The 12,094-nt window shown below is 45.0% G+C and overlaps 1 protein-coding gene across 3 annotated transcripts; it reads right to left on the minus strand.

Annotated features, from left to right (window-relative positions):
* Positions 1–358: 358 nt before the first annotated feature.
* LOC117746340 (cysteine/serine-rich nuclear protein 3-like) lies at positions 359–6,896 on the minus strand. 3 transcript variants are annotated; one of them, XM_034555405.1, is made up of 5 exons: positions 6,740–6,896; positions 5,139–5,309; positions 4,488–4,744; positions 3,980–4,291; positions 359–3,297 (listed from the first exon to the last, which is right to left on the minus strand). In XM_034555405.1, the coding sequence occupies exons 2-5, from the start codon at positions 5,284–5,286 to the stop codon at positions 2,278–2,280; spliced, it is 1,737 nt and encodes a 578-aa protein (XP_034411296.1). In that variant the 5' UTR covers positions 5,287–5,309; positions 6,740–6,896; the 3' UTR covers positions 359–2,277. The 3 variants fall into 3 exon arrangements, with proteins under 3 accessions (XP_034411296.1, XP_034411304.1, XP_034411311.1); XM_034555413.1 differs by having other exon boundaries at positions 418–3,297; positions 3,995–4,291; positions 6,740–6,872; XM_034555420.1 differs by lacking the exon at positions 6,740–6,896 and having other exon boundaries at positions 418–3,297; positions 4,488–4,733; positions 5,139–5,221.
* Positions 6,897–12,094: the final 5,198 nt, after the last annotated feature.

Consider the following 12,094-nt stretch of genomic DNA (forward strand, 5'->3'; position numbering starts at 1 on the left):
CCACGTGCAACAGATGCCAGACGGGGAGCACTGGTGGGAGACTGAGAAACCAGAATGGGACGGTGACACAGGTGTGACGTCAGAACGTCCTCAAAGCCGGAAGAACACATTCTAAATAGTGTTCGTGACTGAAAGAGCCAAACCCGATGTCACTGATTGTCCTCAGGCAGAAAACATGCAATCAACACATGTACTGGTCAGAAAAAAATAAATGGTTTAACCCCTTCGTGTTGGAGGATGGCAGTGGCAAAAGCAAGATGAAGTCGGTTGTTAGGCAACAGATGCCATCTGCTGGTGGAGAACTAGAATACTCTTGTCTTGTCCCTTTGATCCCAACACAATGAATTCACCACCTTGGAAGGGAGATGGATGTTACAAAGTTTATTTTTATTCACACTCCTGGAAATGTACAGTTGCTTTAAAAAGAACGTGACACATCTTTGGACCCCAGTATTGGCAGTATTGAGAGACAGCGTTAGTTACTTTGAGCCTTAACTTATCTGAAAACTTGTTCACATGACTGTAAAATGAATGAATAAATAACATGCACAGACAAATACAGTCTTTCTAGGCGGATTACATGAAGCAGAACCGTCGACAGTAGAAGGTCATGATTTGGAGATTCATATTGTTTATTCCAAGTGGGACACTTTGATGGCAGATGTCATGTTTGGAAGCATTTTTACATGTTCAGGTTACAGTTTCATTTACATATGAACCGGTTGAAACATTTCTGTTCTTGGAAGATTAAACAACACAGAGTTTATGTTACTCAACATAATCTTCACAAATGAACAGATTTTTAACGACCCACTCGCCAGATGTGAGAAGCTACGGCCATGCTATCAACGAGCTACACGCGAGGTCACATGACTTCAAGTCACCGCCACGAAGCTTAAAACTCCCGAGTGTGTTCAGCGTGACGATGTTTTGTTGTCTCATTTATCCACTTTATTGAGACAAAGCTTCATAAAATTCACAAAAAAGTAAATTAAAAAGCCATCTACGTCGAGACAAGGGGACTGGCAGTGCTAAAATGCTAACTCACGTCCGGGTTTGAGGACTTATTATTGCAGCAACTCAATTTGGCCATAAAATAAACTGTTGGACAAAGTAGAATATTGACCTTATGGCAAGTTCATTTTGTGACTTCGAGACATCTGTAAGAAGTTGTGAACACAATATTGACATATCATGAAAGCTTCATTTGATACGGCTAACACGTTAGCAAACATCCAGCAGACACAAAGCAACAATGGCATTGTGTAAGCACACTTGATGAACCAATCCGGCCTCCTTTTTGCTAACGTTTTGCTCTCCAACTATTCCTGAGGGGGAATATCTGTGTCTGTATAGCTGCTAAATGCTCCACGATGTACACCGAGCTAACTCGCTAACGTCAGTGTAGGCTAACTGTGTACAGCGGGTCACGGCTAAGCTGTGAGAGTCAACCAAGAAACAAAACAATGACCTGAAAGACGCTAAAATGCTCCAGGGGGAGTCCAGAGGCTGGTGCATTTGTTAATTGTTCATCACTAGTGACTCCACAAGTAGTCATGTGATCCGATAATAATAGGAAAATATTCAAAGCTGCTTTAAGGGACGTTATTAAAACTCATCCTGTGGGGAATATTAACCAATAGCCACTGTATGGCTCAAATGTGCGCACAAAACAGAAAACAAAAATATATATTTGAGTAAGATTTAGAACAGATTTATGTGACGCTAGTAACTCATATAAATGCCAGTGTTTTGCCAGGGACATCATTTATCATTTCACAGTTTGTGTCGAAACATCTTAGATAACTGAACGCATGCGATACAGACAGGCGTTTAAGAACCATTAGCAGCAACGATGAGACACCAGCACAGTGGGAAATAGCGAAAGAAGACAAGCACCTCAAAATCTAGATTTGTCATAGATGCCAGTCACAACCAGGAAACATGCTGTAATGATCAAAGACTTTGTACGAGGGCATTAATGTTGCTCCATATAGTTACAAGCACCGTACACAGTTGTATTGAGCTTCGTCAATGAACCTTTAATATTTGATTTAACCAACAATCTTAGAAAGGAGACCTATTGAGTTTAAATTAGATAGACCTCTTTCAGTCTCAAAGTCTGCATGACTCATTCCCTCTTTGGAAGTGCACTTATCAAGAATAAATCAAACTGATGGTTGAAGGGCGCAATTCTTGAATAAAGATTTCCACGCATGAACAAGCCGCTCTGAAGCCTTTCCATCAGGCGCTGTCTGTGCGTGACGTGTCTGGGATTCAATCGCCGTCTCCATGCTTTTGCAGTCCTGGTCGCTCCTTCATCAGCGCCATCATTTCTTGCCCCGTCTGCTCCGCGCACCCAGCCGGAGCCTCAGTCTGTGAGTCACGGTGGTCCGGATTGTTCTGGAGGTCTGTCGAGAGCGGCTGCTTGTCGCCGGCTGCAACAGTGGTGGCGCGGCCCTCTCGCGAGCAAGTTTGAGGCGCCTGGGACTCTGTGAAATGGCGGGGAGCGCTCTGCTGCTCGGTTGGGCAGTGGAGTTTGGGGCTTATGTCAGCCTCTAATGCGGCCTCTACTGTGGGGAGTGTGGGGGTGGCGGGGACATTTCCACTGAGGAAAGTGGGGGTGTCATTAACGGCGCTGTCTATCTGGTAATGCTGCATGGAGGGGGCGTTGTGGAAGGGGTTACTGAGGCTCATGTTAGAGTAACTCAGCTCAGAGGGAAGGGGAACAGAGTAGGGCGGAGGACCCGTTCCGTGCAACGAGCAATCCCAATCTTCCTCCTCGTCTTCATCTTCGTCATCATCGTCCTCCTCGTCCTCTTCTTCTTCCTCTTCCTCCTCGGGGTCGATCGTGTCTAAGCTGTGCGTGCTGCAGTCCGACAGCCCGCTGCAAACGCTGCTGCCGTCCTCATCTTCCTCATACGCCTCATCATCATCATCATCATCCTCCTCCTCCTCCTCCTCTTCCTCCTCGTCTAGATGTGAATCCGCGTTGCCTGTGCTGTGGAGGTGCACGATGGGAATGTGCGGCGTGCCACTTATCAATGGGAACTGCAGGTTTGGCTGCTGCTGCTGGACCAAGGAGGAGTCACCATGGTAACCGTTGCCATTGGTTACAAGCTGCTGCTCCGGCTGCTGATGCTGCTGCTGCTGCTCCTCGCGGCTCTTCTCCAGCTCCAGCTTCATGATGGTGTGCAGGAAGTGGGTGCGCACCCGGACCGGGTTGAACTCCAGGCGGCCCGTGTCGTTGCTGCAGCAGTCTTTGGTGCAGCCGCAAGGGAAAGACATGCGGTCCACCTGGGGACAGAGAAACAGGTCCACCAGTGTCGAGCAGCAGGGACAGAAAAGGTGAAGTCAGCTGCCAATCACAGCTGGTCATGCTTGTTAAGATACCGCAGAATCCACTGCGGGTGTTATATGTATATAATTACACACCTTAACACGGTAGAACGGAAGTTAACTCAAAACTAATTGATTTCCATGGTTCCTGTTCAATTATGGGGTGACTTTACTTTCAAGACTTAGAACTATTTGGTTATGCAAATCCTTCCCAAACCTTGAAAATACGTTCAGTGATGCATATTCCCCACAACAAGGCTGCTTTTCTAGACTCTGCACAAGCCTTTTTTAAACAATTTTTATAATATCCGGTTTTCAGAAGAGAAGCTGTCCGATTTCAGGGCCCGACGACAGCTCAAGAACCTTGGGGAAATGTTAGACACCTCTAATTACTGTGTTCTTAAAAGCTTTAGAGATTAATTGAATTTTGAAGAGAGAAATACAGTATCATGAAAAGAAATTAAACTTACATTTGGCTACGTATGGTAATTATAATGTTACCCAAAAAGAACACACGTTGTAATTAACTAAGAACTAATTAAACGACTAATAAATACTATACATAAATAAAAAACTGTATAGACAGAGATATTTATATTGCTTTCAAGAGAACAACACTTTAGTATTATAAAGGCCTCACCACAGTTCCATTTACCTGGCACTTAATGCCGGCCAGGCTGCAAGCACAGGTCTCCGGGTCGCATATCCCCCGGCAGCGGCACCCACACTCCTCTCGGGACACGCGGAGGGCACGCAGCTCGTGTTTCTCCTCCACGTCGAGGCGGCGGACCCCCGAGGCGCGCAGAAGGGCCCGCCGCCTCCTGGTAGTCAGAGGCTGGAGGAAGAAGTAGTCGTCCACCTCGGTGTTGTCCACATCCAGGTCGTCTTCAGATATGTCATCCAGCGTCAGGGTATCCGCCTCCACGGATGGCACGGTGCCATTCTTAGTCAACTGGAGGACAGGAAAAGTAAGTTTGGACCATTCACGTACGCCTACACATACATTTAGACCCTCAGGATAAATAGATGGGAGAAACACTTTCAGCGGAAGGTTGGCAACAAAACATTCAGAATCAATGCCCTCACATATGAGTATCCAACCATTTAATAAATGAGTAAATGAGGCTTCACTGAGTCGTCCCACTGACTTTGAGTTTGATGGCATTGAGTTTCTCCTCTTTGAGATGATTCCTTAACATATTCCGGTGGCTCCGTTTCTGCTCCATGGCAAACTCCCTGAGGGTGAAGCGCTTCACCCCGCTGTGGCGTGGCGACATCCCCAGGGTGCTGCCACCCTGTGTGGGCACACTGGTGAAGCCCTGCCGACGGTTGAAGTAGTAGACCGTCACGCTCTCGAAGTGCACGTTGCGGCTCCGCAGTCGCTTGGCCTGCTGCTGGAGAGAAGCTGAGACATGAATAACAAAAAGAGAGTTGGGAACATGAATAACAAAAAGTCAGCCAGCTCTTTATTTCTGACCAGAAAAGAGTTACATATGCGCTCACTGGGTCCGTTGCTGTTGTATAGCTGTGTGTCATCAGCATAGAGAGCAACATCTCTGTATTCAACCAAAATTAACATCAACTAAATGAAGTTCCTGTACAACTAAACTCTCAATAGATCCTTCGGGGGACAGCACAAGTGAGGAGGGGGGGTGGGGCAGATGTTTTTCAAGACATGGTTGCACATTCTCTGTCTATTTGAACAACAAAAATGCTGTTTTTTAATGCAACCTCACGTGTTTCCATTGTACCAAAGCCCACTAGCTGGAGATAGAAGCAGTGTGGTAAAGTGGTCTTACAGTCCAGCAGCCCAGAGGGGACGGGATGGTTGAGACTGTCGCTGCTGTTGCCGCTGTCACTGCAGGAGACATCGTCATCAGAGCCTTGCAGGGCCCGGTAAGGGGGCGGGCCCTCCTCCAGCTTCCTCTTCAGGATCCCACTCATCATGTGGCTCCTCTCACTGGTCGCACCTGCACAGATGGTGAAGTTCATGGGTGACATGATAATACTGATAATAACAAGTTTTACATTCTTAAAGAGGAAAGAAATATGACTCTAAATGAATGATAATGTGGCTCCTTGATGTGTAAATAGTCAGCGTTAGTCAGTTTTTTATAACAGGTAAAGCCTCCTTAAAGTTGACTAAGTAAAACTCTCTACATGTGTGAACTGTGATTGTGCTCCACATAAGTGCCTTATTTATTCTGTCCATTTTAATCAAGATATTCCCCTGGTAAAATAAAGAGCAGAGCCTTCTGATTGTTCACGTGTGGCCACAAAAAGTGCACTTAAAAACCTTAATGGAAGGATTTTCAAAAAAAATTATTCTCAAAAATCAAACAATTCAATCAGGTTGCATTATGGTTATTACAGTGTTCCAAAGTACTCCTTTATCTTCAGCCCGTTTCCTCTCTCTACAAACCTTTTTATTGAACTCTCGAAGCATTAATGCCCGGCCAGCAGCTGAAAGGAGGTGATATTACTAATGAAGTATTTGATTTTGTGCTTTTGCAACACTTAATTTGTCCTGCTGTGACTGCACATAACCAGGTTGAGCTCAGTAAATAGCTCAACACACCTGTCTTCTGGGTGTATTGAGTATGTTTGAGGCAAAAGTTGGCACCATACCATTATGTGCTGTGAGGGGACTTTGCCAAACTTTGAGATGCTTAAACAAAGTAGAAAACGACTGAAGTCAAACGATTTTGTATCGGTTGCTTTTGTGGAAAACTGTGAGGTCACGCTTCTGATATGTGCACACATGACAACCCCTCTGCACTTTGTTGATATGCCAATTTCAAATGTGTATACAAATAAAATACACACTTGAGCTGACTGCTTGGACCGGTAGAGGATTACATCATATGCAGCAGAGCTGAATGCTGGGCCAAGCTTCCCCTGTCTGACAGGCTTTGTCTCCTCTCACTGCAACACGAGGATGCCTTTACGGCCTCATCCTCATCTTTTTTATTTTGTATTTCTTTCCTTCTTTTTTTTATTATTAGTTCCCTTTTCTTGTTACTCTCCATCTGAACGGTATCCAAGACTCTTAAGGACAAAATGAACACCTCATGCGATGTGCCACCTCTCTCTGATGCCACTGAGGGTATTGCAGCTTTTTTTTTCTTGGATCCAGGAGAGTTTCCTGTGCTGCCCATGCCTGTTTATACACACACACCCACACACACACGCACACAAAGTACACACTCGTGCACACGCCTGCTCACGTGTCCGCGTGCACGCGCACCCACCTTCCCACTCCCCTCTGCATGTGTCCCCAATCCCCCAAAACACCGGCCGGGGAGTTCTTATTGACAGACCCTGTGACGCGGCGTCACCCCGAGCCGTCGCGCGCAGCACGGAGAGCGGCTCTGCGGGAGGCTGCTGCGCCGCCACTGACCTGTTTCCTCGGCGTGGTTTCCAGGAAGTCCTCGACTCTCTCCTCTGCATCACACAGTGCTTCACCAGCAGCAGCCAAACATCCCCATGTGTCGTGATGATGCAGTGAGCGCTGCCATGATGCCTGCTTTCTCTCTCTCTCTCTCTCTCTCCCTCCCTCCCTCCCTCCCTCCCTCTTTCACTCCCTCCCTCCCTCTTTCCAGCAGCCTCTGGCACTATTGTGCAACACTGAACACCTCTGCCTCTGGCACTATCTTATGCGCTCTCCCTCTGCACCCTCATCCTATGCTCCTACTGTCAAGTCTCTCACTGTCTGATTCTTTCTGCCGCTCTGCACCCCTATCCCACCCCCACCCCACACTTCCTTTCTCTCTCTCTCTCTCTCTCTCTCTCTCTCTCTCTCTCTCTCTCTCTCCTCACAAAGACTTGTTAGCTCGACGCTGCTGCCGGCTGGAGCGCTGGAGCTTGACTGAGGTGAAGCAAGCCCTTCGAGATCCCAGAGAGAAGGAGGGGGGGGTTATGTGGTGGTGCATGTGATGGGGTAGGGGTGGACAAGTGTGGATTCTGCTATGTGAAACACCCCCTTTTCAGTTTTCAGCAGATTTATTAGCACAATTATATAAGCAATATTTACTACAATTACAACGAATCGACAAATAAGGGGACGTGTCTGCACAAGTCGTCTGAGGGGGATATAGTTTTTTCCCCCCACTTTACAATATTTTGTTTCTTCCATTTATTTTTCAGGGTATTTGGTTTGCAAATGTTAATTCTTTTAGCGTTGTTGTGTTCCTTTTAGTTTCCATGAAGCTCATTTAAATTGAAAGCACAGATCGAAAGATGAAAAGAAGAAACAAGAGGAAGCAGATAATATTTACATACAATGCTAAATAACCTACATCATCTTTTTTTTTTTTTATGCAAATATTGCACTTTGTATTTTGATCGTCTTCATGAAATTCAAAGTGAAATTAGTTGCCAACAAAATGTATTTCTTCCTCCCCATAAAGCGACCCACAAGTCATCTGTGCAGGCAGCTTATTACGACCCATATTTATGCTTATTGATCGTTGGCGACCTCTAGTGGCCCCCCTCAGACAGCAGCGTGGAGGTTGGGGTTGACGGATAGTTCAAACAAAGACAGAGCTTTCCGTCAAGAGATCGCTGTCTGTCTCCCGCGTGCCCAGTAGTGTTCTTGCCTAAATCTAGCCCAGTAGTGTTCTTGCCTAAACCAGTCATTGTCTTGCCTAAACATAGCCCAGTAGTGTTCTTGCCTAAACCAGTCATTGTCTTGCCTAAACCTAGCCCAGTAGTGTTCTTGCCTAAACCTAGCCCAGTAGTGTTCTGGCCTAAACCATTCATTGTCTTGCCTAAACATAGCCCAGTAGTGTTCTTGCCTAAACCAGTCATTGTCTTGCCTAAACCTAGCCCAGTAGTGTTCTTGCCTAAACCTAGCCCAGTAGTGTTCTGGCCTAAACCATTCATTGTCTTGCCTAAACATAGCCCAGTAGTGTTCTTGCCTAAACCTAGCCCAGTAGTGTTCTGGCCTAAACCATTCATTGTCTTGCCTAAACATAGCCCAGTAGTGTTCTTGCCTAAACCAGTCATTGTCTTGCCTAAACCTAGCCCAGTAGTGTTCTTGCCTAAACATAGCCCAGTAGTTTCTGGCCTGAACCCTAACCCAATAGGTTTTCTTGCCTAACCCTGAAGTATTGTTCCCTAAACCTAAATCAGTAGTTGTGTGGGCTAAACCTGAATTATTGTTGCCTAAAGCAAACCCAGTAGCTTTGTTCCCTAAACCTAACCCAGCTCTAATTTAGGAATCACTCCTGTAGGTCGTGGAGGGTCAGAACAAACAGCCGTGTGGTCCAATGGGTTTGAGGACTTTAAAGAAACTTTACATTTTATAATTTAGCCTCAATCACAATAATGCTGTGGTATCTTTCTGTACATCTATGACACATAATATATACTCTGCATACAAACATATTGACATGGAAATTATTTTTACAATTTAGCCCAAATTAATATTAGGTCAAACCTAACAAAACCCCATTCTGTCAAAAGATGAGATGGCACATTTCTGCTACCATGCTAAGCTAGCGCTTGTTAACATTAGCTTTATTTTCATTCTTAATGAATTACCAACATATCAGTTCATCTAAACGGATATTTTTACAAGGACTTATGGTTGTGAAGCTGGCGTGTGACGCTTCATACTCATACGCAGACAGACGTTGATTAAAAAACACAACAGGAAGCACAACGCGTACAAGACGAATGGACCAGCTGTGCCCGTCCCCATCAACACCAATACACAGTCGCCATTTCTACAGCCGCACTTGTTCCACCTGCTAACTGTCTGACTGGCAGCATGACAGGTGCCTTGGACTAAAATGAGAAACGGCTGTTTTTTGTTGCTCATGCATGATGACTCACTGCCTCTGTTCGTCTGCACAGCTCAAAGACGCACACATTTCAGTGTGTTCTGTAACGGTAGCACTCGCCGTCATTAACCCATGGATCAGTCAATTACCTCCGTCTGTCCCATACGTATACAAACCCAATCTCCACACTCTTTTGTGCCCTTTATGAACCCTTTTCCATGAGTCCGCATTTCTTTGGCATGACAAATTAAATTCACGCTGAAACACCGAGGATTAAAGATGGAACGTAAAAACATGTGACAGCAGAGAATCCATATAGAGATTATGTGACACAGATTTATTCATCAAACACTTCGTTTTTGTCATTAGAGCTGTTTGGTAAAAAATATGAAATAGATACCCATAATTGTGCTTAACATTTTTTGACGTTGTCATGGTGACGTGATACGTCGCAGAAAAGTGCTGTCCCGTTCGTATTTACACCATTTCAAGCCCTCACAGCCTCTCACACTAAACCACTTAGCAGACGTCCATAAGTCCCTGAGGGTTCAGGGTTTAGGGCTTTAGGGGGGACATTGGGATCGGGCCCTTTACTCAGGAGACTGCGTGTCCCATGTGAGACCAAAAGCCGCCAATGACTTCAATAATGCAACCAAAGTACTTATTTTAAGCCAAACCATGACGTTTTATTCAACCTTACCAAGTAGTTTTGTTGTGAATGGAGAATGCAGTTTAGTTGTACATACGTGACCTTCACACTGACCCCAGCCACAGCATAAGGACCACTGGGCTCATGAGAGCTACCCGCTGCTCAAACCCAGATCTAAATCGGCCACTGAAAACTGGAACGCTTGTTTTTTTATATATAGTAATTTTTGGAGATTACTATGAATATGAACTACATTCGGTTCAAAATTATGCGATCAACCGCCCCACCCCCACCCACAAGCCCCTAAACATTGTTGCTATAGCAATGGCTAGAACCTGAATGTTCCATCTACCCATTATAATCGAGCTTGGTGGAAAAATATCAGAAATAAAGCAACCGAGAGCCTTAGCCTTGAGTTTGTCTGCGGTATACTAGAGAGAGAGAGAGAGAGAGAGAGAGAGAGAGAGAGAGTGTGTGTTTTAAAGTGAATCATCTGTCAGGAAGACATTTTCTTTTTCGATCGCGATGCTGAGGAAGTGGGGAAACAACATGGACTGAGTTCTTTAATTAGTTTTACAGCCTTGTGACCTACTAAAATCAGATCAAATTGCTCTCCTGATTGGTGCATTTATGGCAAATATTCCTCATATGCCTCGTTGTTATGGCCCATGGTGATAATCAGAGAAGAGTCCACAACATGGGGGTTTGAAACACATCTGCCAGGTGGAACATTGTTGTGGGCATTAAGATCTGCAACAGCTGATTATTCACCCCCACCCCCCCACCCCCCTCTCTCTCTGCAGCGAGGAGCTTCATTTATTAGTTAAATGGTAATTAAAAAGTACTGAAGCTGTCAGGGGGAAAACCACTCGAGTGTGGCGTAAAGTGTCCTTGACCGTGAGGGCAAAATACACATCTCAACATAATCAAGTGTTTGGTATGAATACATATTCTCTCATCGCTGCAGAAATGTCAATACAATATGTAGGTGTTTTGGAAGTTCGTATTGTTGGAAATTGAAAAATTAAGAAGTTACTGCAGTGAATAAAATTAAACTAATAATGATTTTCCAAAAAAAACACGATGATGAAAACAGTTTTTTTGAATATGTAGTTTATCATTATTGTCCAATACTAATAGCTGACCTTTACTTGCTGTTCGGGATGGGCTTTATATTTGGGGGGGGGGGGGGGGGGGGGGGGGTTGTGCTTTGCTCTGAATTGCCTTGTTTTCTCCTGGCAAGGATGGAGTGGCAATGTGCTGGAGAGACAGAGTGCTCCTTCCAATCAGCTTCCATGGCAACGGGCCACGAGAGTGAGGGGGGTGGGGGGGAGGGGGGGGGGTGCGCTGATGAGGAGGAGGAGGAGGCAGCTAGAGGGGTTGTGGGGAGATGGGGGCTGGGATGTGCTAGCTTCTAACGCTGAAGCATGAGGGGAAAGCTGGAAGAGAGAGACAGAGAGACAGAGAGAGAACACGGCGGTGTTGAAAATTTGAACAATGGGTCTGAAAGTTAGACATGAAAATCACCGTCTATCAGGCACCTGATTGTGTTTTGTATTTATCGTAGGACACATCAAACGTCCTCATTATTTAGAGAGGAATAACACATGTATAAATAAGCAGCTAATGGCTCCCCTCTCTTATAAACATCCAAGTCGGTACTCTTGAGGTCAAGAGAGGACACCGCAACCGTCTGTACATGTGAATGTGTGCTGATAAGACTCCAGGTCGGTGTCCCGTCATGAATAATGAACCAAACATACGATTGTTTCTGTGTTTCATGTCTGCAGGATGAAGTAATCGCTGCATCTATATTGTATCACTCCTTTAAAGGGAGCTGCAGAGTGTCATCTGGGACTATAAATTAGTTTACAGTGACCTCACTGCCGCTTGACAACTTCCTGACGGTAACACATGATGTATTCCTGATTCCGACCAGTGGCTGAAGACGCAAGTAAAAGTACAGCGACGTCATCGGGAAAATATCACGTGCTTAATTAGTATTGGTGATTAATATGAAAGCAGCATGTCAGTGATGTATCTGGTCAAGATGGAGCCATTGCTAACTATGTGTCTGCTTGGTAGTTCAATATACAGCCATGCATTATGTTTTCCTAAGAAATCAATTGTTAAGTATATGTTCATTTTTTTTACTTGTAATTTCACATCATTTTGGACTATTATTATTACTGTAGATCATTTCACAGTTGTAAGTGTAAGCATTCCAAATGTGTCCCACTTTATTTAATGTTGGAATATTTATATATATTTGACAAATTCCTCGTTGCAGTGCATGTGAATGACATCAGCTGAAAGGAAG

Source organism: Cyclopterus lumpus, chromosome 2 (assembly GCF_009769545.1).
Source record: "Cyclopterus lumpus isolate fCycLum1 chromosome 2, fCycLum1.pri, whole genome shotgun sequence".
In the NCBI taxonomy this organism is placed as follows: Eukaryota; Metazoa; Chordata; class Actinopteri; order Perciformes; family Cyclopteridae; genus Cyclopterus; species Cyclopterus lumpus.